This window comes from Podarcis raffonei, chromosome 3, assembly GCF_027172205.1.
Source record: "Podarcis raffonei isolate rPodRaf1 chromosome 3, rPodRaf1.pri, whole genome shotgun sequence".
NCBI lineage: Eukaryota > Metazoa > Chordata > Lepidosauria > Squamata > Lacertidae > Podarcis > Podarcis raffonei.
The window spans coordinates 88,012,533-88,039,959 of record NC_070604.1 but is presented as its reverse complement, the minus strand read 5'-3'; the positions used below and the strand labels follow the sequence as shown (position 1 = coordinate 88,039,959).

Genomic DNA, 27,427 nt, shown 5'->3' with positions numbered 1-27,427 from the left:
GCTGCTACCAACCGTGTTCCAGTTTCCTCCCCCCTCCCCAATCCAGCAAATACAATCTCGCACCCGAAACTCTACAAGGGAAGATGGGCAAAGCCACGTTGGGGTGGGGAATGCAGAAATGACAACGATCCTAGTTATTTATGTCAAGGTGTAGAAATGATATGCTACAAATGTCCTTTCCCACCACCACTTTCTTTATTTGACTCCTGCAAGTGGGAAACGAAGCGGTCACCATCTAGCAGCTTTAAGGGGCTCGTTCCCGTGCAAGCTCCCAGACCCGCTGGAAGGAGGAGGAACAGGCAGTGGCTTGGAGGGGAAAGCGTTTCCGTCTGGCTAGCATTTCTAACCGTAGCTGAAAACTGAGGCCATGAATGATACAAAACAAAAACCTAAATAAAACTTGGCGGGATAGAAGCAGCTACTCCTCCTTCCACTTCGCCCTTCTGACTTGGTGCGGGCCTTCCTGCCCCTCCTCCGGTCCTGCCTCGGGGGCGGCTCTCCCCGCCGGGGCAGATCCCGGCCAGCCGTGCCAAGCGCGCAACGCCAGCAAGCGCCGCTGGGCGCCGGCTCTTGGGCGGGACGTGGCACCGGGCGGAGGCGGGCGCTGCTGCTGCTGCTGCTGCGTGCATGGAGCAGAGGCTGGCCGAGTTCCGGGCTGCCCGCCGCGGCACCCGCCACACCGCTCCCTCGGCAAAGCCCCCAGAAAAGGCGGCGGAGGCGGCGAAGGAGCAGGCCCAAGCCCGGCCCCCGCTGCCGAGTGAGGTTGGTTAGCTTCGGCGCGAGGCGGCTCCGCCTCCCGAGGCGCGTTGCGGGGCGGGGAAGGCCGCGTTTTCACCCGCTCGGCCTCCGGTAGACGCGCGTAGGATCGCGCCGCCGCTCTCCTTGCAGGTTCTTCTGCCGCTGCAGCTGCTCTCCAGTCAGAGCTGCCGCGTGCGACATTGCAACTCAAGGCGATGTTTATGCTGCGCGGTACCGCTGCAGGAGTGTTGTGTGCTCAGTGCTCCAGCACCAAAAAAGTCAGGCGAAAGTTGTTAGCCCGGCCGCCTTTCTGACGTACTGATTTCCTGCGTGTACAGGTTCATTCATTCCTGCATCGCAGGGGGTTGGACTAGATGACCCTAGGGGTCCCTTCCAGGTCTTCTTCCTCCACCCCGCCGTGTTGGAGCATTCACAAATGAAGCCCCTGCCTTGAGCACTCCAGGAAGAACTTTAGCACTTGGCTCTGCTCTTCCTATACTGATTTATTTATCCTCAGAGAACCTTCTCTCTCTCCCTGGGCTCTACTATTATCTCATACATTTTAATCACTACAGTTTTCTAATCAAGATCCTCAGGGCTCTCTCATCTTCCTCTCCACACCATCCCTGTGAGGTAGAAATAGGATAGGCCGATGATCTTCATGTTTCTTCTGTAGCTTTGTCCTCCCTGGAGCAATGAATGAGTCAGGGCAAGATGCACAGCCAAGCAAGGATTTGAACCCAAGTGTGCCTGGTGGTGATGCTTTCTGTTTTACAGTGCATAATGATCAAAATGTTCATTATGATTGGGAGTGGGCATGTGTGCTCATGAAACCTTGTTGGGGCGGCAGTGTAACACCATTTGCACCATACCGTGGAGATGTGGTCCAGCATCCTTTAGGAATTTAACCATCCATCTTTTATTAGGGATGGAGGAAAAGTTTTGTTCTTATGGCAACAATTGCCTTGAAGTTCATCATTTTACCATCTGGTGAGGTGTTCCAAGGGATTGACAGTAGAGTAGTTGGGAGAAACTACATGTTATATAGAGAGTTAAATTGGTAAATTTTGTTAAGAAAAGGAAACAGGAGTAAGGCTGAAGAGTAAGCGTTAGAAATAGGGGTTTAAGACAGCATGCAAACAAACAAAACACCCAAACCCTCTCATCTGCTGAGATTAGTGAGAACGGTGGTTCTCAAAAGGCTGTGGCGTGCCATGCCGGTGTGGCAGGAGAGGGTGGCATGTGTGGCAGGAAGATTCAAGGACAATCAAAGAAAAATTTCAATGTTTCAGTGTAGTATAGATTGGTATTAAAAAAAATTTTATTATTTGTAGCGTATGGATAGGTATCTTTTCAAAATGAGAACAGAAACACAGGCTTTTCCTCTACAGTTCTCCATGACATATTGTGGTGGGCAGGGATTTTCAACTCTGACAAATATGAAAGATCAGAAAAGAGAAGGGTTTCTTTGTGTTGGATAAGGAGATGAGAGTTTGTCTCAAATTAGACTTAATATAAAGATTACCCAGCAAAAGCAATCTCATACCTCTCATTGAATTTGTATACATACTTAAGGTACATATGTTGTAAGAGGCACATTTATAATTCTATTTTGGGAGTGAGTCGTGTTCTTACGTAGCTGCATTGTTTTATACTTTCTAGATGTCCCATGATCATATTATAAATTAATTGTGTTCTATGTTATAAATCAAGTGCTGCTAGTTGTTTCTTTTTGTTTTCCAATTTATTTTTATCAATAAAAAAAATTGGCGTGGCACAAATTTTTATTCTGAAAGTGTGGCCCAGAGAAAAGTTTGAGAACCACTGTTCAAATAGTAGGGCTAGAGGGGATGGGCTGAATGGATATTTTAGCTACAACTTACTGAGAATATAGTTTAATGAGCTTTCTGCTCTGGTCCCAAGTTCTTTTTTCAGAATAATTGAGCATGAGTCTATAGACATACCATTATTCATTATTTGCTGTTTTATACTTTATAAAAGCTGAATCCCATCTATTATGGTGTTGCCCATGGTCTTCCTGTTTGGAGATATTCTGCTGAAATTTCAGTTTTCTTTGCCTACCTCAGTACTGGTAGCTAGTGAGCCATGTCTCTGGATTATTATTATTATTAGTAGTAGTAGTAGTAGTATTTTGGGGGGTGGGAACTAAAAACACTGGTCATCATTATAGGTGTGAGTGAAGGGTTGGAAAAAAACTGAGGGAAAACATTTTTCTCCAAAGCCGTCTCCCATCTCCAAATGAATAACCCCAAAGGATTATGAAATATTTTATTTTAGAAATATGAACAGAATGTTTAAAAGAAGATGGAGCTAAGATACTTCAGTCAGTAGAGCATGATATTCTTAATCTCAGGGTCATGGGACACAGTGGACAAAAGATTCCTACATTGGACTAGATGTCCCTCATGGTCCCTTCCAATTCTATAATTCTATTATTTAGCCCCCCAAAATGATTACTAAAACTATCAGAAAGACTTTTATGTAAGACTGTGTACAGATCATTACAATTTCTGCACACTGTGACAAACAATTCCTGAGCTGCGCATTTGAGAGGACAACTTGCAAATGCAAGAGCAAGATGCATTTCTGCTTCTAGGAAGGCACTGCCATTGAAACAAGAGGAGGATTCAGTTCCTGCCATTGTGTCCTCCTGCTTGTTGGCATAGTTGGTGGATCTGTTTGTTCTCTTGACTAGGCCTCAAAAGACTGGGAGTGGGAGAAAGTGCAGAACACCATAATTTTGTTGCCACCCAGTTCATGCTGCTGCAAATCTGTTAGATCCAAGATTCAAAGGCAGAAATGTACCGTATTTTCCCCTCTATTACACGCAGATTTTTTCTCCTAAAAAGTAAGGGGAAATGTCTGTGCGTGTTATTGAGCGAATGTGTGGTCCCTGGAGCTGACAAGCGCGAGTGAAGGCAAAAATCAGGCAAATATCAAATCGTCCGGAGAAGGGAAGCCTTGAAAGGAGGAAGCTCTGCCTCAGGGTCTTACTGCCCACCTGCTTCTGTTTCCTTACTGTGTTTGCTCAAACGGAACAAAGAGCAGAGAAAACCCCTCCCCTCCAGGCAAGCAGAGTGGAAAGCAGAGCGCCCTGCCTTCTAATTCCTCTCCGTGCGTCTGGGACTCGCAGGCAACATGCAGGTTGGGGGGGGGGGAGAGAGAGAGAGAGCTGGCTGGCTTGTGGGGGGGGACTTTTGCCTTCCTTTCCTCCCTCCGGTAAAACCCCTCTCCTGCATTCTTAGCCAGCTGCCTCTCTGCACACCCCTTTCGGCGCTCCTTATCCTTTCTATGTTTTTCCTTCCCTCCCTACTTAAAACGTGGTTCCAATCACGGATCCACATGGATCCTCAGGATCTTTGCATTGAGTCACCCCAAATTCACCATCAGATCACATAGCAATGATCTGATGCAAAAACAGGGCTGCAATGGTGCAAAAACATGGTTACAAAGCACGGATCCACATGGATCCTCAGGATCTTTGCATTGGGTCACCCCAAATTCACCATCAGATCACATAGCATGTCCATGGCTACAGCCTGCACCAAAAAAATCACGCACCCACTGTTGCCTGGGGCTGCAATGGTACAAAAACGTGGTTACAAAGCATGGATCCACATGGATCCTCAGGATCTTTGCATTGGGCTACCCCAAACTCACCGTCAAATCACATGTCTGTGGCCGCAGCATGAAGCACAAAAATGATACATCCACTGTTTCATTCAGAATTTTTTTTTCTTGTTTTCCTCCTCTAAAAACTATGTGCGTGTTATGGTCAGGTGCGTGTTATCGAGTGAAAAATACGGTAAGTGATGATAGCACTGCTTCTGTATTTGAGTGGAATACAAAACAAGTAGCACACGTTGGACTTGTTGTTGGAAAGGTATTTTCGAATGCTGCAGAGCACAGAACATCTTCAGGTAATTGCATTCTGCGATTCTACCAAGCATATATTTCCTGCAACATGGTGACATGGCCTTTGCCCAGCACAGCCTGACTCCTCTTGCTTCTTACCTACTTCCTACCTATTGCTCAATCTTCTGCAGCGTGTGAAAAAAGTGGTCTTTTTTGGAAATCAATATTCCATCACAAAATTGATCTTAGAAACAATTGTTGTTCTAGCCTTAATTATTTGTCCATTGCATAAATAACCCAGGTGGCTTTTTATTTTATTTTGCAGGAATCCAGTCAAAGGCCAGAAAGGCCCCAAACTGAAGCTGTTACATGCCCTGCACCATGGTGGACCAGTTGCTTTCTTCTGAATGTCACCTTTCTCAAGTTTCTCATCTGGCTTGTCTTACTGGGACTGTTTGTGGAACTAGAGTTTGGTTTGCCTTATTTTGTCCTGTCTATGTTTTACTGGATCTATGTAGGAACCCGCGGTCCTGGAGAAAGACAGACTGGAGAAAGAAGTGCCTATTCTGTCTTTAACCCAGGATGTGAAGCGATTGATGGAACACTTACAGCAGAACAGTTTGAGAGAGAACTACAGTATCGGCCCTTAGCCCAGAGGTAACCAGTGCCTATACCAGTATCACTAGGTCTATCCTCTCCACTTGAGCAAAATGGGAACTGTTTCCTGTGAGATTTTTCATCTTTAGAAATGTTTACAATATTGTAATTAAAGAGTTGAGCTGCAGTTACTGTTTCTTATATAATAAACAACTAAAGACAGGATATTAAACATACATATTCAGCCTCCCCCCCCCCAAAAAAGGCTCCTGTTCTAGGCTATATGGTTCTCACCATTGAAGCTGTTATTTTCATAGACATCCCTTTCAAATGGGATGTCAAATATCTTGGCCAGCTTTATATTAAAAGATCCAGGAATGCATGTACAAATATGCATATATATTTAGACCAATGCCAAACATTAATATATACACCTATTCTTTTCCTTGGGGTTTCTCTCCTCACCTAAGTTGAATTTGGAGACCTCAACAGAACCAGTTGGAGGGGCAGGGGGACCTTGCCTTTCATTGAGCAATAACCTCCAAGTCTGCTTATAACTTCTTTTAAAAATTTGATCCACTCCAGTGTCAAAAGCAGAAGAGCCACATTTGTGGAAAGGATAATGTGACAATATATATATATTAGGTTTGTATTTCTACTGTATGTGTGTTTGATTAATGCTCATTGAACTGAAAATTTGGATCTACACCCCACTTTTAACAAAAGTCAGCTTGCACAAAAAGTCAAACTGTACTAACACCACCACATATGAACAAAACAGCTGCACTAAATTGGCAAGGGAAAAACAGCAGATATCATTTGCAGAAGTGGTAGAGCTATGTACCACCAGCATACAGATGACATCTCAGCTCAAACTTCCGCATTCCCAGTGCGGGAATTTAAGGCACTTGCCTGGAAGCAAGTGATATTGAACATTCATAGGATTGTGCTTCAAATCACCTCCTAATAGGTCAATAGTAAGGTGTGATTAATAAACTAACAAAATATGAGAATGTGTTACAAAGGCTTGGAAAAGGCAAACAGATTTTACTGGTGTGTTGTATCGGGTGTTGCTTGCAGAAAGCCACATATTTTACTTTTTGAAAACTAGCAGGTTGACCAGTCTACCAGCTGAGGTACAGTATGTTTTAAATGAATTTAGTACCTTTTAGCAGACAATGTCTAAACACATAGCATACTGTTAAAATGGATTCCATCAGCATGGTTGGAGTGTTAACTCCTGTCCCTCAGAAGAGTAGCTCCGCTACTCTAATTCCCCGGGACCCTGGATGTTGGATATGGATGAAGAGAAATTCCCCAGGCCAGATTACTTGTGTGCAGTTCTGCAGGCAGATTCCCCACTCCCATACTTGGGGGCCATAGGATAGTGGTGCCATCTGAGTCAGTAGAGACTATTAAAGCCTATTTTCAACTCTTATTGAATTTATTACATTTCACTGTTCAAGTGTGTGTTTGTGTTTACAATGTCAGGCACCTGATTTGATTCCATAAAGATCAGCATTATCTTGTATTAAGGATACAAGAGATGCTAGGTGTGCACATTTTACTTTTTTCAGTTGCTTACTTTTTGAAGATTTATTCAATTCATTCATTGGTATGTGTGGATTCAAGGCCTGATATTTTAAAAATGCATGAAGGGGGAAAAAACTGAATTGATTCTGCTCAAGTAGATCTAAAGTAAACTGAGATACAAATAAATTTATGTCTGACACATCTTGGAAACCATGAGGAGAGAATTACACAGTTAACATCAATTGCAGCAAACCTTTATATGGTAAATTACATTGCTTTTGCAAGACAAGGATGAATTCGCACGTGCACAAAGGAACACAATTCATAATTTGTTACCCATTTTTGTAACATTTAAAAATAAATACATGCAATTATTTTTTTAAAAAAAGAATCAAAACAGTAAGGATAGAAATATGACATTCACTCATTTTTAATGCTTAATATATATATATTCACCATTTTGGTACATTTGCAATACGTGCCTCCACTTAGGTGCCTCACAAGTTGTATTAATTTAACAAGACTTGTGTGCATAACTGTGGAATGAAACTTAAGTAGAATCACAGTGAGTGTGCAGGTTGCTGGTGCATCTTGGGTTGCTCAAACTGTTTTTGAGCGCCGTATGAAGAGCAGTCTTAAAGCATACTATGAATTCCAAAGCAAAGGCAGCTTGAACATTGAGGCTCATGCACATTTCCTCTATTCATTGGTACTAGTTTTATTGGGAACGTTATAAACAGGCTGCTGGTAACGAAAGGGCGTTTCTTGTTTCCCAAGGCTGCTTTCACCAGCCCACAGACATTGCTGAAGAGAGGTCTTGAATGCTCTTTTCTGCATCTGCTATCTTCTCCCAAGACTAAACAAGCTTTTAAAGGAGTTGCATATACTGCATCCATCATCACTTTACTAGGAACACATTCCAGAAATGAAAAATAGCTGGCTGAAAGAGGAACAGCAATACAATAGAACAAACAAATTTAACAACACCAACACTACATAATCAATAGTAAGAGAGGATTGTGTATGGGTGGTTTTTTGGGCAGCAATTGTTTCCTTAGAGTAAACTGGAAAACATATTGCCAGTTGCAAAAGGGCTCTTTGAGATTTGGGTGGGCTCTACGCATCTCCTTCCATGGTCAGAATGCTCCTGTAATTCTGCTCCTTGAAAGCCCCATTGAACCAAGCTCCGCCAGTATGGTTTCCATAACCTGCCAAGATGGGTCTGGGGCAAGACCAAAATAAGGAGGGGGCCCATGTTTAATTGAATTTTATTTTATTTTAAAAGGTCTTCAAAAGAGGAGAGGTTAAAAATCAAGGGAAACGCAAAGTGATTTTAAGAACAAGGGAACAGTTAGTGAAAGTTTTTAAAAGCCATGAATTTAAACGGCTACCTAGCCTAGAATTTTGGTGAAAATGAAAGATAATTAAGAGAAGGTTCAATTTACACACCAAGACAAAATATACTAAAATTTAGAAAATGTCTCTTGGGACACATCATTCAATAACCTTGCCTACTGCCTTTTTTCTTGCTGTTTGGTGAAGTATGTGACATTGTTTCCCATATGACAAGATCTATTATGCTACAGGAATTCCATTGTTGACTAAAGGGCAAATTAAACATGGTGGAGCATGTCACTCATATGTCTGCTCTCCTCTCATATAACACTGAGCTTGTCTCCCTTCCACATGCTCCCCCTTCCTTTGTGTAAATCGGGTGGGGACCTCAGCCAGTGGGATGAGATGCAACTTCCCAGGACTCTAGTTGGCCCTGGGAACTCCACAGGCATGGCTTAGACACTGCTAATCTTCTGAAGTCCCATTTTCAAAATAATCTCTAGTAATAACTGCACAATAAGCATTCACAGATCTCAACCATGCTTGCCTGTAAACAGACATCTGTAGCACAACTATTTCCCACCAATGGGGATTGTGTTGGAGTGAATTGTGAAAACTATAACAGGGGAATGCTTGCAGCTGTCAGCTTTTAATACCAGGAAAGTAGCTTGAAGGAGGCCAGTGGAGACTGTCTATATGACCGGCTCTACAGACAATTTTAAATTTGTGGCAGCTACGGTTGCTGTGTCTGATGTGTAGGATTCCTGTCAAAGCCAGCCGATTCAACTCCTTAAAAGGGTTTGGTATTCCAGATCACTGAGCATCCCACATCACTGAATTATGCTGGCAAACCTACTTGAGTCCAGTGGATTTTGGTAGCCTCAGGTTCTCAAGAAACTAATACGTTGTAGCTCACATCTGGCATGGACAGAATCCATGTCCATATGCTAGTGTATGCTAGTGTAATAGTATAAAAGCATCACTCCAGCGAAGGCGGCGTGTCCAGCATGGCTTAGAGCAGGGGCAGCCAATGTGCTGCTCTTAGAAGTTGTTGGGCTACAATTGCATTGCCCCCCGACCATTTGTATGCTGGCTGAGGCTGCCAGAAGGTACAGTCCACAACATCTGGAATCTACCACATTGACTGTCCTGGATTACCACGTTGGTGAAGGTTTCTCTACTGTTAGGTGCACACAGTATATACGGATGCAGCTTGCAAGGCCAATTATGGCATCACAGTACACAACCATAGAGATTTCTATGCATGCTCATCACAACACAGGGACAGTCTCCTGGGCCCACAGCAGAACCTTTCAGATTCTGGTAAATCCAAGGTCCAGTCCAGAACGGCCACAATAGTATCATGCAATATGTTTTTAGAGGAGATGACAAGATTCAAATGTACTTCAACTCGGTGCTGCAGTGCACACTATTACTACCAATAAGGTAATTAATATATGATGATCTCTGAAACCAGAGTTTCTCTGTATGCAATCAAACGTTCTAGGAATGACTGGCAACTTGAATTGGATTTACTGAGAAGGCAAATTGGATTTATATATTTTTAATTCATTCCTGCTGAGCAGTCTACATAATTTTTAAGATTCTAAAGGCTTATTGACAAGCAAGAAATCCAGCTGGCTGTAGCATAGAAGAGTGAGCTGGCCAAAGTGCTGAAAATATAGCTCCTGAATCAGCTTGTTTTTGTTTTCAACATCTAGCATAAAAGAGCCCTGTAGCTATAAGACACTTGAAAAGGAAAGAAAAAGAGCAAGGCATAGAAAAACCTATGCTAAAGTTCAGGACTCCTGTGAACAAATGATTAAAGTTCTAAAATACTAAATTCTACATTTGTGTCTCCATAGATGTTATAAAGGGTATTATTTTCTCCCATGTTCCTGTTTATCCGCTTCTATACCTACAGGAGGCAGAGAATAAAACGTTGTTCCCTGTCAAATACTCAATTCCAGAAAGCCACTAATTACTTTGGTTCATAGTAATATTTGTGCAGCCTTCTGAAGCAGTAAAGGGCTATGAGAGTGGTAAGACTGGGCATTTAAAAAACCCCACTAATGACAGCAGAAAGTGTGTGCATTCATCACCTGGAAAAGAACCATCATCTGCACATAGATTTAAGTTTCTCCGAGAGAGAAATTACTCTTTAACATGTTTGAGAGCATGCAACCAAAGGCAACATCAAATCTCCAGTATTCATATACTTCAATCATGGACGTACCAGCAAAAATTTATCTGAATGGCACAAGAACAATTCAAGCCTTTTCAAATGATGAAATAGTAGGTGGATCCAGTCACCAGTACTATATGCTGTCCCCAAGCAGTGGATGAGTAGAATAGTCCTGCTGGGGTCAGTAGAGGATTGCTCTGCCACATAGAAATTGCCTGTTTATCAGGTTTACTATGCTGCTGTTTTTTACAAAAATGAGGGATAGAATCCAATGCTGCAGAGAAGAAATGTACAGCATGCGCTATTTTTTAAAAAAGAGGTATGTGAAAGCATAAGGGTGTAAAATGGTTATTTGTTAAATAATCTTTCCCATTTTTAATTGTACACATTACCATAAAACAGAGAACACCTCACGCAACAAAAAGTAAACTACGTCTTACTGTGCCGTAGGAGTGAAGAGATGAATAACCGTTCATTGCAAATAACGTCACTGGCACTGGCCATTAGGTGTCCACGACACCACATGTAACATTCAAAACTGCAGCAAATATACTATTCTTGCAGTGTGGTTAGAGGGGGACACAAAAGTCCCATTTGTGGAAATGCCTGGAACACCCAAGTCAAGTGACTGCATATTGGGTGTTTAAGAAAGCTACCACTTGGAAAGGCTTGAAATGCTTCTACAGATTATGGTGACTGTTTCTTTGTAACCATGCAAAAGTTTAATCTCCCATTTTTCCCAATGGGAGCTTTTTCTTGTTTGTAATGATCAGCTGCATCCTTGTAATTTAATCAGAAAAGCTGTCAACCTGTCTACCCACGCTAATAAATGATTACCTTTACGCTTTGTGACAGCATCAACACAGTGTTTATAGGCTTTGGGCACCTGGAGGCCTCTGATATTGAGAAGAAATGCTTTAAGCTTACTTTAAAGAGCATGTCCTCCCCTCAAATGTATTGGTTATATTAGGTGGCTGCTTTATTTTGAAAGCTTGTCCAGCTGCCTGCAGCCATGAATGAGGGAGGTTCAAGTCTTCCAAAGGCCTCATGCAATCTGGCTGGCTGGATATTCAAGGGGATTCGATTGTACCTCCTACAGTTCATGTTAGTTGGTCAGACTCCTCTGCACTAGGCTCCACAGAAATCTTAGCTGAATGTAGCCTGGAAAGTGGCAGCATAGACTGTGCTCCCCAGGGTACCTCCGCTGCTTATACTGTTGGCTGGGTACTTGAGAGGCTTCATGTTGCTGTCTCTGCGGACATAAAAGTGCTCTAGTCGCCAGCGCTCCCAGCTTTTCTGAAATTCTGTCCGAACCTTGCATAAGGAAATAAAAAGGCATGAGAGAGAGAATGGGGAATAATCCATTTTTGAGCCACTTCTATTGTAGCACTAAGAAAAGAGGAAATATCCCATATAATTAAACACTGGCAAGGTTCTAAAGCTGCCCTTGTTATTGTTTCAGATAATTTCTGTAATTACTTAATCAGTCCTTCATAGGTAGTTTCATAACCAAAATAATAGCAGCACTCTTTCCTTCATCTATAAATAGATGTATGTCTGTGCAACAGTTGGGAACGGTATGCCTTAACTGAACTCCTTGCAGCAACCTGTTGATCTAAAGTTAAGAGGGCACATGGTTCAAACTAGTCTGAATTTCCTGCTTCAACGCCATTTTGAGAATCCAAGATACTCACTGTGACTGTCAACAAGTGTATTTCTGCATACAGATAGAGCTAAAGACCACAATTTATAGAATGTTAATTCAACAGTTTTAAAATCTTGAATAAGACTGAAATTCTAGGCATGCATAGGCTGCAATCCTATCCCTGTTGAACCACACTGACTTACTTCTGAATAGACATGGCTAGGATTGTGCTGTTACTTGGGAGTGCCCTTGAAGTGAGAGGGACTTACTGCTGGGTAAAGATCCATAGCACTGGACTGAGGGGGGAATCACCTGGCAAATGCTGTTATGCTGACTTTGAGATCCATAGCAACAAAAAAGGGGAGGATTGGAGTGCTAAGAATACACACACACACACACACACACACACACACACACAAAATGTAAGTGAAAGGAGAGTATTTTAATTACTATGGTTGGGTGTGGATACAAATTGGGAAAGCCGCAAAAGTAGGTTCACCCCATCTTAATGGGGGAAAGTAGCGTTTAAATCCAATTGTCACTGCAAGACCAAGTCTAGTGACATGTGAAAGAAACTTAGGACATAAGCAGGCAGCAAAGTTGGTACAACATGGTCAAATCTATTAGAGATTTCTGTTCTTAGGCTATTGGTAAGGGGGAAATAGCATTTGTATAAAGCAAATTATTATTTTTTAAAGCTATTAGAGATCCAGTTCTGTAGCATTCCCCCCACCCCCCACCCCATAATGTTCGTAGTTTGGTTGTCATGGCCACAAATAAGCCTGTAAGCTTGGACAAGGGTGTCAATGATGTACTACTCTCTGGTTTCTCCCACAGCCCCCAGGAGCTTCCTTGGCTGCCCCATAAGCCACTTTCTCAAGTACCTATGAACTGAAAGCTCCAAAACTGTACTGATTAAGGACAGCTCACCACTAGTCCTTATAGGACTTATCTTAAACTAGAACTACAGATCCAAATGCAATGCAAGAGAATCGTAGAGTTGGAAGGGACCATGAGGGTCATCTAATTCAACTGCCTGCAATGCAGGAATCTTTTGCCCAACGTGGTGCCCAAACCAATGACCCTGAGGTGAAGAGTCTCATGCTCTACCAACTGAGTAACTTTGGGTTCCATCTTTGAACATGGATCTGCACTAATCATCTGTTAAGCAAAATGTGTGGGGTCCAGTTACAAGAGTAAAAAGGGTGCTGATTTAAATAGTTAATTTTTTATTTAGAGCTGCACAATGTGTGCACTAGGATTTGATCCATCACGGTAGCAGCAAAATTAGAAACTGCAGCAAAAGCCACTTATCACATCAGCTAGAATTAGCTTTTTTGCACAAAAATAGAGGATACTTAATAAGGAAATACTATGTCCCTCTTGTAAGTGGATAATTGTGCAAGCATAAGCCAGCTAATTCATCTCAGTAGCTCTTGTACTGTAGATACTACTGTTAAGGGGGGGGGGGGAAATCCATTATGAGGTCTCTTACTGTTTATGATCTTTTTCAAAGCCTAGTCATATTAGCCTGTTGCAGAAAGCAACAGCAAAGAATCCTGTGGCACATATTAAAGCAGGTGGTCCAGATCTTAATCTCCGCATCCCTGGTGGGCCAAATCTGACAGGAAGTTTCCGAGACCCCCTTTCTGTAAAAGTTCAGGCACAGGGATCTGGCGCCCACTGCGAAGACATGCAAGTTCTATAACACTGCCTTGAAGATATCTCTCTGTTCTGATCAAAATTTCACACAAAATAGAGAAACCAACCCAGATTATCGCCTACTAGGGCTGGGCGATATGTGCCACAGGATAATATGTGCCACAGGATTCTTTGCTGTTTTCAGCATCGTGATACCAGCTAAACATCGTGATATGCCAATATATCATGATGTCTAAAATAAGGATGGAACTATGTAGATGCAAACCGAGTAATATCCTGGCAACTGCTATTACTTAGGGGTCTAAAACTGATAAATTTTTACTTATCTTTAACATATTGTTGCAACTGTTATTTTATAGTTCAGCTAATTTTTAAATTAGTGTGTTTTCTCTAAAATAGGGAGGGAAACTATATAAGGGGAACCAAACACAAAAACACTCGGGGAAAAAACCCTTCCTCTTTTTTCCCACTGGTGAGGGTGGGTGGGAAGGGAACAAAGAAAAAGAAAGCAGCCAGCAACACATAAGGAAGTATAGGGTTATGGGAAGAAGTGTGTGTGAGAAAGCAAAGGGGTGAGGGGAGAATTGGCGGGGAATTCAAGACTGAGGAGGAGAAAATTGGGAACCTAATGAGGGGGGAGACAGATCTACACACAGAGAGAGAAGAGAAGGGGGAGGAGGCTTATAAAATGGTGACCAAACTATTCAAGCTTTTAAGCTTTTCAGAGTCCTTGTTTTCATTCAAGTAACGTAATCCTTTTAAATTTTATTCTGGCAGGGTCAACAAAATCCAACTTGGCAACAAGATAATAAGGCTGTACAACAAAAATTCCTCCAATCCCGATACACATTTCAAGTTAACAAGCAAAGGGATGTCTTCATACAGGTCTTCAACTACAACCCTCAACATATCAGGGCTTTATTATAACTTACCACTTTATTTACTCAAAAATTAATACAATGACCTTCTAATTCTCCATACTGCTACTTTGATATATTCATAGAGAACGCTATCTGAATGCTTTAGTTTTCTGTCAACTAAATTACTTGAAAACATTCTTTTTTCTCTCTCTCTCTTTTTGTATGGAAGGTAATACTGCAAAATACATGCCTCTTACCTCACTGTTGTTAAAACAGTAGAGAATTGCAACCAGAAGACCCTGGGGGGGGGGAATCAGTACAACAACAAATATGAGTTAGATAATTCATACTCATTCTTGCATTAAACTTCATTAGCCAAACTGGGAGATGAAACTATATCTAATCCTGATACAAGTACTTCTTGAGAAAAGAATGCAAAAGACTTCATCCCTGTAAACTGAGTAATACCCTGCTGACTCAGGACTTGAAGAAGCAGCTCCTATAATGTGGCACTTAAATTCAATTTATTTGCAATTTAAGAGTGTGCCTTTTTCTCCATAAAAGTGATGGAGGAGTCAGTGTGTTGAAATTGGTTAGAGTTGGACTCCGACCTGGGAGACCTGGGTTCAAATCCCTGCTCAGCCATGATCCTCACTACATGACCTTAGGTTCTTGTGATGATAACTTGGGAAGGGGAGAACCTTGTGCTCCACAGAGGAAGAGAAGGATATACATGTAATAATAAATACATAAACAGATGCAACAGAACAGTGACTGTTTCAGCATAAAAAAGCAGCAGATACAACAAATAGATCAGGGGTCAGCAAACTTTTTCAGCAGGGTTCACTGTCCCTCAGACCTTGTGGGGGGGCCGGACTATTTTTTTTTAAAATGAACGAATTCCTATGCCCCACAAATAACCCAGAGATGCATTTTAAATAAAAAGACACATTCTACTCATGTAAAAACATGCTGATTCCCGAACCGTCTGCAGGCTGGATTGAGAAGGCGACTGGACCGGATCCGGCCCCCGGGCCTTAGTTTGCCTACCCATGAAATAGATGGGCAATCAGGACTCTCACAATTAAAATCCAGATTTGTGAGTGATAGCACCAGTAACATCTCTTATGCAGATGGACATCTTCATGCTAATCACTGCTAGTTCAAATAGATTAGCAGGCTCAGGGCTGATAGTTCATTTTCCATACTGCAAAACTCAGTGCCAGTGCTTGGTACTTCTGTAAGGCACATGTCCCCCGACTTCCTTGTTTAGCGACTGTTGTGGGAGGAAGCAGAAACCTTTCTAATGCTCTGATGGAAATGTGATAAAAACAAAAGAATAGCCTACTGGATCAGGCTCTCAGTAGCCCCAGCAAGCAAAGACTTGTAGTTCAAAATACTAGGTTGGGTTACCATAACATAACCCCATTATAATTTCAATTTCTTTTTATATACTTGTCCAAAAAGTTCTAATTTTAAGGAAGACCAAAAAAATATAGCCCATGTTTGTATTTGTTTTCTTCAGCAAATACAATTCTTCAGCATGCTGCGGCGTAAATACAATTAAGCCTTACAGGCACTGAGTGCCAATGAAAAATGAACTTATAAAAGCTTTCATTTAAATTTGTGTTGATTATTCATTGGAAAATATTTGGCCATATCCAATTCCAGATGGCGGTTCGGATCTGATGTCCTAGATCTCTTTCCCAGTTATTCTGCTAAGTATTATTGATGCATCTGCATTGAGAAGGGTTCTAAATGCAGGGTGCTCAATTGATTTTTATAATTGTGCATCATTGTATTTTCAAAACTGGTCTGTTTTGCTTGAAGCACTGATGATAAATGTTGTTCTGAACGCACAATTGCTGGGTACTACCTGAAAGGAAGAGAAGGAGAGTTCAAAAAGGAGCTTCACAAAGCGCAATGTTCCTTGGGCATGCTCATCAGTAATGTAAGCAAATACAATCTCGTGGGTCCCCAACAGTGGAATCAGAGTTAGCGTAGATTTGGCCAATCTAGAGAATAGAAAGCATAGGAAACTTTAGCAAAAGGGCAGTATCAGAACAGAAAACAAACTCTTTGGAAGACCCTTATGAACTGGTCCCAGCTCAAACATTTACTTGTTTGGGTTATCTTAAGCAAATCACACCTTTAATATTCTAATGCTCAAATAATAAATAGATGCAGCTTATATTGACTAATGCATATGTTTGTATACTTTTACTTTCCCAGTGTCCCTTTCAGTTTCATGTGTACCATTTATCACCTTCTTTCAAACCCCCTATGTTCCTCTCTCAAGCACCATTATATTTCTTGTTCACAAACTTGGGCATTCTTGAGTGTCAGTTTTCCCCCATTTGTAAATAGTGAGTACTTGCTCACCTGGACTGAACTGTTCCTATTAATTAATTATTGGTACAATAACAGAATATTAAAAATGTAGAGGTAGTAGCATAAAAACAATAAATGATGAAGCATAGGGAGCAATACATTGCACCCCAGACTATACCATCTGTACTAGGCTCCAGAATTGCCTCCCCTCTGTGGGATCACCATGTGCTGCATGGCTTTTGGAGATCAAATGCACTCTAGCTACTAAAAAATATTCTCACAGAGGCCATCAGGTTCTTGGCAATCATTAGGCAAAAGTCCTGCTGAAGGATTTGTATTAGTATTCTATAGTGTGACATCTTCAAAGCACCATCAACACATTCGTTGATAACTAACTTTGAGAAAATGAAGAGAACTACTGTGATGCAGTAAGAATATATATTTGCTGGACATATGCTCCAAAACCCAAGGAAATGGCTAGTAAAACCTTAGTAGTAGTAGTAGTAGTAGTAGTAGTAGTAGTAGTAGTAATAATAATAATAATAATAATAATAATTTATTAGTGTCAATATATTTTACTTTACACTTCCGAGAGACCAATGATTAAAAAGAACTGAATGAAAAGGAAGCAGGAGAAACTAGAATTCTTGATTCTGATGTTGGAAAACAGGCTCTGCATAAACACAATGTTCGAACATATATGACGTGGGAAGTCAAGGACAAGCTGATACAGCAGGACAGAGATGAAACTGCAGGACCTGTGCTAGGAAAGGATTTGTAACTGCGTTACCATGACCCTGTGTGCTGCTAAGGGATGTGCAAAAGAAATAGAACTAGCTACCTGTTCAAGCATCTGACTCAATGTTTACTGTTAAGTAGGGTTGGGAAACTGCCCCTCTGCGTCAATGTCTGTATTCCCTTGAGAGGAAAGTGGTCAGGGCCAAAGCATGCACACACACATAATGCCTTGCTCAGGTTCTTAAACACACCGCATTCCTTCTGACACAGCTTCTGTGCTGTGCACTTTCACAGCTTTCTGTGCTGTGCACTGAGGAAGGGGCTCCCTTTTATCACCACACAGCATAGAAACGTAGTCATGTTTTCATCCATCAGCAGCTCGGCAGCAGGACTTAGCCGCAGTCCTTCCCTGCCATAATTTCTTGATCAGCTGGGGATTGTGGAGAGGCAAGTGGGCCAGAGGTTTCCCACCTCTGTCCTTTGTTATGGGTATCGGCTCATATTGCCAGTTTTTCTCTGCATCATTACTCCCCAAACACTTGTCTAATCCTTTGTTTTTGGTATTGAATTGAAAAAAGCTGAAGACTTCCTCTTATTTAAAAACAAATAGAAGCTCCCCATATGCAATCAAACTGTGATAGTTTCTGCTCAGTGCCACCTACTAGCTGCAATCTGAAATGATGTCATTTAATCCGTTCCTGCAAGCACTTTCTCCTAAGATAAGCACTGAATAGGTTTGCTGCCAAGATGACTCACCTGCATTTTATGTCAGTTTTGCGCAACAGGTTGGCTTGCAGCTTAGAAATGATGATGCAAATAACCCTGATAAAGATCAGGAAATTTACCTGGATAAAACAAAAAGTAAAGGATTACACGGTGCATCTTTTAAAGCAAACTTCTATTAATTCTAAGACTCTACAGAAGTATCATCTGCCAGGTAGTTCAGCCCTTTTCAGAGTGCCTCACACTCTGAAAAAGCATAAACCACTGACAGACAATTATTTTTAAATGCAAATACCAAGTGTAAATTCATGGGGTAAAGTTTTTTGGAAACTAGAAAGATTATTGTTGAGATATACAGACTGCCCTGCTGATTTCCTTTGCCAGGTTCCATCCATCTCTCTATACTTGAAAACATGGTCCTCTGCAAGAAGTCACCTAACCTGCAATCTGCAGGAGCCAAGTATCTGGCCTATGCTACTCAAACTTGAAGAGTAATACATAAAATGAATATTTGTTCACTAAGTTCAAGAAAGAAGGCTGTGCCCACATGATTTGCATCCTGGAGTAGCTAGTGATCCACAACTGGAGTTCATCTTGTAAACAAAGTAGACCTTACAAATAATGGTTTCATCTGTCCAGTCTCTCTCCCCAGATGTATAAAATTTATATCAGATGAATTTGTAAATGTATTTGTAGCTCACTGCTACAAATTACAGTTTTGTTGGTGTCTTGTGGGGAGTACACTGTTTTTCAGGTATGTTGTTGATGGAACCAATATTTTTTAAGGAAATCATCAGGATAATCCATGTACCTTGACAGTAATTATTCTAGAGTCAAGATGTAGATGTGGTGTTGGTTAATTTATTGTTGCTTTTAATGATCCTCTGTTTATGATTGCCTTTCACTGTTTTAATTAATGTGCTTGTAAACCGCCCTGAGAGTTCTGCAATTGGGTGGTATACAGATGTAATAAATAGGTTAATTTACACTTGGCAATGTACATTGAAAGGTTTCTTTTAGACCAGTGGTTCCCAACACAGGGGCAATTTGATTTTTAAGGGGGAAATTCAAGAATTAGTTATTAACAGTTAATGGTCTTTTAGGCTTCCTCCATGTGAATAGGTGTTCACTTTTTGAATAAGAATTATATGTCATGGGGAGGGGGATCAGGATTTTAGAGATGCTTAGGTGGCATATGGCCAAAAAAAGGTTGGGAACCACTGTTTTAGACTGTATAGGTAAGAAGCACTAATTATGTATTTGTTGTCAATGCTACTTCAGAGTGGGAAGCATACTTCTTCTGGGGAGTGCAAATTACTGTATGTCTGGTCTGCTTGCAGACCAGTATGGAAACTGTGAAGAAGGTGCCATTTTAAGCTACAAGTGACTTGTTTATGTGATGGAAACCAAGGTCAAGAATAAGTAAAGTGTCCCCACAAACTCATCCTCTACAAACATGATAGTTAAAAACCAAGGGCATTACCTACCACATTCTCTACTTCAGTACAAAATACATTTGTTAGTGGAGGTGCACACCAGTCCAATAATATTTCCATCTCTTTCTTTTGTCTCTGGAACACACTAAATTTTCTGCAAAGATTCCTGATCACTCACCCCTATAGCAACAAGGATGGGCACCCTGATGATCAGCCAGTAGTTCATGTTAAGATTCTTGTTCCAGCAGCTAGAGAAGTAGAACAAGACAGGCAGGGGGAAACTTTAGTACATACATGCAATAATTTCCTCATCATCACACGTCTCGGCAGCGTAAATGGAAAACAACAGCAAGTGCCAGCAAACCAGCACGGTACATTGCACAGATGGATGTAACTGCTTGCTTGCCGAAGAGAAAGCTTTAGGCTAATCTGCAACGATCACTGCTAAACTGGGTGCTCTTAAGCCTCTCTTTCTGCTTTCGTATGACAAATTTCTCCAGCACAATTTGTCATGAATTATCAGTAAATGATTATGGAGAATGAGTTTATTAGAAGTCAGAATACAAGCCACTGTGAATTTTGTTAGTCAGTCTCTTCCCACATACTAGAAAGTCTGAGCTTGAAGCTAGCAATGTTTTAACTCCCATTATAAAATCCTTGTACCAACTCTTCTTTCTTCACAATTGTCATTTTGGTCAGAATTCTAGGTTTGCCACAATTTTCCTGCTCTCAGTTATCGGTTCAAACACCTAGCTTGTTTGGACTTTCAGTGATTACCTTCTCCATCCCATCTGAATTATTTTATGAAGATGACAGAAAGGAAACAAGCCTATGGCATCCACAGTAGTTTATTGGTGTAGGCTTCCTCCTCAAAAATAGTCTATTTTTGTTTAGAAATTCTCTGCAGTTAAGAAAAGCCAAGCATGTTCTCCCAGTAACATGCAGAGTGCCTCCTCTTGTTTGAGAAGAATACTTGATAAATTGATCATTTTGTAACTAAGGCATTCAGCAGTACTGAAGACTAGAAATATATGCATTCTCATGATGTGTGTATCTGTGTGTGTGCCCACAGAGGTGTCTTGTATGTAGCAGGGACCCATGGTATTATAGTGTGCATCCCTCCCCACCCCCTGCAAAATTTCTGGCAGTGAGGTCAGGCCACCCAGTGTTAGGGTGGAGTGAGATGATTTACCCTTTACTGCAATGGTGTCCCTGAATGCAATTATTTCCTTTTCCTCGTAAGTTGTGATCCACCTTATATGGAATGGAGTAAAGATATGAACTGCTCCTCAGCCAATGCCAACAAGGCCTGCCTAGCCCCATCCTGTATGGTTTCTTGTTCCCACAAGAGTGTGACAGAACGTTGGCTAGATGGAGAGGTACCAGGACTCATGAAAACTGACTGATAAAAGGTTAAACCAGTTGTGAGACGTATGGGTTATGCATCGTGAATTATCAACCTCACCATGGGCATTACAGACAAACATATATGCACCACGCTGCAACAAATGCACAGGCTATGACGTGGGGATGGGATATTATAGCTCCATTGGGGCATCATTTATGTTACCCACTCTGCAGCATATAGAAAGCCTGCTAACATGCATCCAAACACATGAAAGCATGGAAAAAGGTGGAGTGGTAGTTTTAGTTCCAGAATAGTCACCTCAGTTTCAGGTGGTTTTACCGTTTTACCGTTTTCCAGTGGACTTTGCATCGCAAATTTATTTTTAAATATCAGTCTTTTCCTAGATAACTTTCAATGACGTTTTAGCCATTGGCCACATTCACATGTATAGACCATGGATTACCATGAACCAGTTGAGGGCTAGTGCACACTGCAGAACTGCTGTCCTTTTGCTCTTTCCTATGCTGAGCTGAGAGCAACAAAATATGATGTTAATCCAAGCTTTTTTCTTGGCTTACCATTCAGGGTTTGTTTGGGAGAAATGAACCACAACTGCTACTTTAGACAACATGGTAAACCAACCACTCAAGAAAAGCAGCATCAAAACAGGAGCAATTTATTCACATGCATTAGCGTGGTCCTAGTTCACACCAAGCCATGGTTTATGGGTTTCTGTAATGTGTGAACATGGCTACTAAAGCATAAGAAAAGTGTGTTTATGATATTATTACCAGTAGTTCTCTGCGGAAGGACTTGGTCGCAGGAAAGTCACTTCAGGGATACATGTGACCAAGGAACAGTTTTATGGCATATTATTTGGTCCGACTTAAGAATTATTGCTGGATAATAAGTGTGCTGGGGGAAAGGTTTGCTTTCCTCTGAATAGCGCTAGAACAAATTTAAATGTTTTCTGGTATAATGATATAGGTTGAGTAATGGTGCTGTGCATTAAATTCTGCTAGACTTCCTTATGCATTAATTGGCTTCTTACAGCACACCACAGCTTTAACTGCTTTTAAATGTATACCAATGTGCAATCAAAACATCATTACAGTAAAATTAAAATGCCAGAAAAACAAAAAGTGGTAGGAAAATGTAAGTAACTTATCTGCACACTGCCTAGTTCCTTTGTACTTTCCCAAGCCTATGTTATTAAATCCCAAAGCTTAATGCAATCATCAGCATCCATTATAAATGCTTCAGTAAGATCTAAATCTAAGTTGAGGAGTCAAAGACAGCAGAGCACAGTTACCACTTCTCAGGGTAGTATTTAGAATTTCACTAGATCACATTCACACTGAGAAAGACTCATATGTTCAAGGATGCCAACTCTGTTGTTGTTGTTAGCAGCTAGCTGCCCATCTGACTGGGTTGCCCCAGCCACTCTGGGCAGCTTCCAACAAAATATCGAAACACAGAAAACCTCAAACGTTAAAAACCTCCCTGTACAGGACTGCCTTCAGATGTCTTCTTTTTTATATCTTTGTCAGACAGGCCAAATTCTCATTGAGGTGGTAAGCTTTTGTCTGGCCTGTACCACTTCCCTGCGGGTAACAACTAAATCTTACTGCATTCAGAAAATTGCCTCTTCATGGAAAACATCAGGGAAAGGGATTCTTAGCCTAGTTATGTTTTCTATGTACAGAGAATTTTCTATATAGAGGAACATTCAGTTATGCAAAATTTCCACTTGCAGCCTGAAAGGAGACCCTGCAGACACAGGTTTACCATATAAGTGGAGTCTTTATTGAAGATCAAATTACATTTCTGTACATGCCATGGGGTATACCTTAAGTGTGTGTGTGTGCTGGGAAATATTTGGGATCAAATACACTTACTCATCTTTTCTAATCCTCAAGTGCTGCAAATCCACAGCAGATCAGAGTGAAAATAAGAGGCTGAACAAGAGCAGCTAAGTCTGCACTTCCTAAATTCCACACTGGACTCTGCCATCATTCTGAGGACTGCTCACTGTTCAGCACAAGCAGTGCAAACATTCCTGGGCCAGATGGTCCTTAGCAAGTAGAATTTCAAATATATTTTATAACTGCACGCATGAGTAAACAAGGGCTTAAGAATGAAATTGCTACACCAGAATTTGGTGGTTTATGATGTTACACCAGTACTGCAGAAAGCTAAGACAGTATGCACATTCTGAATTGGGTATCTTACATATGGCCCCAACCACTACATAGAAATGTAGTCTCCCTTTTTTGTTTTTTAAAATTCGGGCTATTCTATCCCAAAATAGATCATCATAATGGTTCAATGTGATCAGTCTTTACCACAGTACCTAAGCAGCAGCCAAAGGGCACCATACAACAGAAATACATTTTGCAAGACTGACTAACAACTGAGGCAAATGAACAGCCAACATATTACCACAAGGAGGCAAAAAACAAACACACAAACAAAAAACCCTGGTCACCTGCCAAAGTATTAAGTGAGCAGAACTGGGAAAGGAGAGGATTCCTTTCCAATTTTATTTACATTTGGCCTTGCTTGGTAAACAAGACTCATCCACTGAATTGCAACTAAATAAAAATTCCACCCTTTCTAACAACCTGTTTTATAAAAGCTAACTTGTACCATTTATGTAAAAGAGCTGCCCACTTATGATGGGGTTCTCTGTCTTTACTGTTTAAAATTATTGATTTTCAGTACCGTACAGACGTAGAACTGTCAGTTGCTTTGAACCACTGTGTGTGGTCTGGACATTATTCGTTTCTTAATATCCCTCCTAAGCAAGGAGTTATTCCAGACACAAATGCAATTTACAATCTGCTGCACATCTACTGTAGCATCACAGAGACAAAGGGTAAGTGTTGAGCCTAAGGCACAGAAACCTTGCACTTTATAGAGAAGAAAAGGCACAAGGTTAGTTATTATACCATTTTAGAAATATTTATACAAGTTTTAGTTTACCCAAATTGCCCATTAGGGCCTGCTGAATGCATCAGACAGTGGGTTTTGTTTAATAGAAATCATAAGCCAGCTTTGAGTAATACAAAAGGCAAGCAATTCAACATGAACATTTCCTGACACATTTTTACATTGCCAAAAAAACTACTGAGTTTGCAGCATGCTTAGAAGCAGGGATTGGAAGATATCTGGTTTTTTAAGGTACTGTATACTGATCATCAGAACAAAAATGGTCCTAGTCAAGGTCTTGCTTAGTTTGAACTGGCTTTAGACAAGAACTTCAGAAAATGCTAGGAATATTTTTGATGGGCAATTTGACGCACACAAAAGTGTTACATGACTTATGAGCCAGGTGTACAATTCACATCCATAAGAACTCTCTCAGAGTAATTAACATCTTGTCTGGTGTGCTTTAAAAGTGGGAGAGTAGGCTGAGAAGAAGGGTACATTCTGTGTTAGTTGAACACACCCTCCCTCAGATGGCATGGCACCCAGCGCAGCTGGTAGCGTGACTGTCACACAACCATCCAGTCTATTTATACATTCATTTTTCTGAAATTAATGCGTTCAGAGTGGGTTCAAAACAGATACAACGTTAACAGGTTCATTACAAAAATGAATTATGTAATCAAAACAATTTTAATAGTCAGTACAATTCCCAATGCCTAATAATTCATTATACGTACACTCCACAATGACAGCACATTATTTTAGGGGGGGGCACTTAGTGCAACACTGGAGCTGGTTCTTAAGAGTCATTTCACACTTTTGCATGCACAGGAGCTTGCAGTACCAAACACCGTGGAGATATAATTCTTCATATACTTAGGACTGCATGCTGGAAACCAGGACTGGTACTTAGCATGTGCATTGCCCACTATGCTCATACACTTTACGCCAACTCTTTAAGGTTAATGTGCGAAGTGCCTGTGCCAAACTCTGAACTGGCTATACATAACTTTTACCCAGGGCATGAACTTGTGCTCTTGTAGCTAAAGAAAAAATAATAACCAGCATAAGACATACATAGCTGCTTCCAGTTGTCATGCCTCACCCACCCTGTGCTCAAAACTCTATGGGGACTATTGACCTTTGAGTCTAGGAATAAGAGTTGGAGGAGTTGCTAGTTATTACTGCCATTAGTTTAGGGGCTACACTACATTAATTGTCCTGTTGGTAAGGTTTATAAAAGGTAAAGGACACCTGACAGTTAAGTCCAGTAATGAACGACTCTGGGGTTGCAGCACTCATCTCGCTTTACTGGCCGAGGGAGGCAACGCTTGTCCACAGACAGTTTTTCCGGGTCATGTGGCCAGCATGACTAAGCCGCTTCTAGCAAACCAGAGCAGCGCACGGAAACGCCGTTTACCTTCCCACCGGAGTGGTACCTATTTATCTACTTGCACTTTTTGGCGTGCTTTCGAACTGCTAGGTTGGTAGGAGCAGGGACCAAGCAACGGGAGCTCACCCCGTCGTGGGGATTCAAACCATTGACCTTCTGATCAGCAAGCCCTAGGTTCAGTGGTTTAGACCACAGTGCCACCAGCCTCCTTTTGGTTTATGCCCACTTAATTTTCTTTGATATGTCTTTAAAGAATTGCTGTTATTATTGTATTTAAGCTATGTATTGTTGTTATTATATTTAGACTGTTGTTGTTTTTAAGCACAGCTCTGCAGAAAATGTGGTATGTAAATGGACTGCGAATAAGCAGCAGGCAGCCATGAAAGGGTGATTGTGGCAAGGGATTATGGGAGGAAGTAGCCTGGATCAGCACGCTACCAACCATTCCAAGACTGGGGCTGCTCCTTGTGCCAGTACAACATTTTGTATCCAAGTCATGAGCATTAAAGCCACTTCCGACCTCGGGAGGAGGTGGTGTTGCGGGCTTCACGCCCCCAAAACGTGCACGGGGGCTGGGTCTCATGGCCAATTTTAGCCCATTAACCTAAAATAAATGAATAAATAAATAAATAAATAAAAATAAAATAAAATAAAATAAAATAAAATAAAATAAATAAATTAAAATAAATGAATAAATAAAATAAAGACAGTGTCATGCGTCTTTGTTCCTACTGTGGGGAAGCGGGAACTCGCCACGCAATACACGGCTCCATTTAACAAACTACTCCGGAGGGCAATGTGCCTGCCCTATGTCTACGTAGATTAGATGAAAGGGTTGTAAGCAGCTCAGCAGCATGTCAGCATGTACGTGACAACTGGGGGATGCAGTATATGTATTAAGATGCATAGCATAAAGAACCATTACTTCCCCCCACATTTATGATCCCCGAGCACAAGAGAGAAAGAAAGGGAACTGAGGAGGAAGAAGAAATAATGATGGAAGGACATATAGCACAAAAGGGGAGTACTCAGTAGCTAATTCACACACCCACTGAGTAAATTCTCCTAAAACAGAACTGGGAGCCCAAAACATTGGAAAATCACCACCTATTACAGAAGACAGGAAGTGGTACATTTTTTAAAATGTTATTTTCACATGTTCAGGCTTTTCCTCGGCACTCTAGAAGAACGTGTCGGGAAGTGGGCATCATGGTGGCAAGCTCTGCCCCCACCCACATCACTTCTAGGTAGGCATGTTGCGGATGTGCAAACGACCACAACCACTTTTATGTTGGTTGGCACAACCTGCCACTCTTAACATTCACAGAGTGCGGCTGTGACATTTGAAAGAGGCTTACAAGTAGTAATACCTGCTGCATTTGTTCTTCCTGCATGATTCGTGGGCTGCTGGTGCTGAATGAGAATACCACCTCACTATCCCAAACAGTGTGATAGCCACTGTGGCAGGAACAATCAGGCCAGGCTGCCCTACTGCAATCCCTGTTGCCCAGCTGCATGTGTTTGATGAAGAGGTTTATTAAGGCATGCATAACCTGATGAGGAACTGAGTGCTAAATTATGTTTTTCGAAGCTATTTTATTTTTGCTCAAATTTAAACAGTAAAAGGTAAAAGAACAAGAAGTACATGGTAATGTCTTTTTATTTCTTTTGTGTAATATAGTTTGATGTAACAAGGGGCCACCCACACAGAAAACAGGGGTGTGTATTTATAAACAAGTCTGAATAATTCAAGTAAAAGCAAATAGGACACATATTGAGAATAACATATTTTCATCAGAGGAATGTTGTTTAGAGACAAAACACACAGTTGGAAATTTTTGCCAGCCTCTGGACAGAATATATTACTGGCAGTATCACTGAACATAAGATAGTAAGTAGAGTCCTGCTGGATCAGATGAATAGAACTATCTAGCCCTGTTTCCCGTTTCCCACAGTGGCCAGAAAGCTGCTTATGGGAAAACTGTATAGGCAGGACAGCTGGTATTCAGAAGCACGCTGCCTCTCTAATCTTGGAGGCAGTATAATAATAATAATATAATAATACATTTTATTTATTTATACCCCGCCCTCCCTGG

General features: G+C 41.3%; 2 protein-coding genes across 3 annotated transcripts in view; one reads left to right on the top strand and one right to left on the bottom strand.

The window, feature by feature from the left end:
• The first annotated feature begins 517 nt into the window (after positions 1-517).
• On the top strand, positions 518-6,778 carry SAYSD1 (SAYSVFN motif domain containing 1). The gene is made up of 2 exons (XM_053382930.1): positions 518-762; positions 4,940-6,778. The coding sequence occupies exons 1-2, from the start codon at positions 628-630 to the stop codon at positions 5,273-5,275; spliced, it is 471 nt and encodes a 156-aa protein (XP_053238905.1). The 5' UTR covers positions 518-627; the 3' UTR covers positions 5,276-6,778.
• Positions 6,779-9,038: 2,260 nt separating this feature from the next.
• Positions 9,039-27,427, bottom strand: part of GLP1R (glucagon like peptide 1 receptor) — a 94,685-nt gene continuing 76,296 nt past the window's right edge. For both annotated transcript variants that reach the window (XM_053382928.1, XM_053382929.1), the window contains 5 exons: positions 19,838-19,907; positions 18,257-18,345; positions 16,308-16,446; positions 14,689-14,730; positions 9,039-11,578 (listed from right to left, as the gene is read on the bottom strand). In XM_053382928.1, the coding sequence (XP_053238903.1) occupies positions 11,411-11,578; positions 14,689-14,730; positions 16,308-16,446; positions 18,257-18,345; positions 19,838-19,907 (508 nt within the window). In that variant the 3' untranslated portion in view covers positions 9,039-11,410. The remainder of the gene's footprint in view (positions 11,579-14,688; positions 14,731-16,307; positions 16,447-18,256; positions 18,346-19,837; positions 19,908-27,427) is intronic.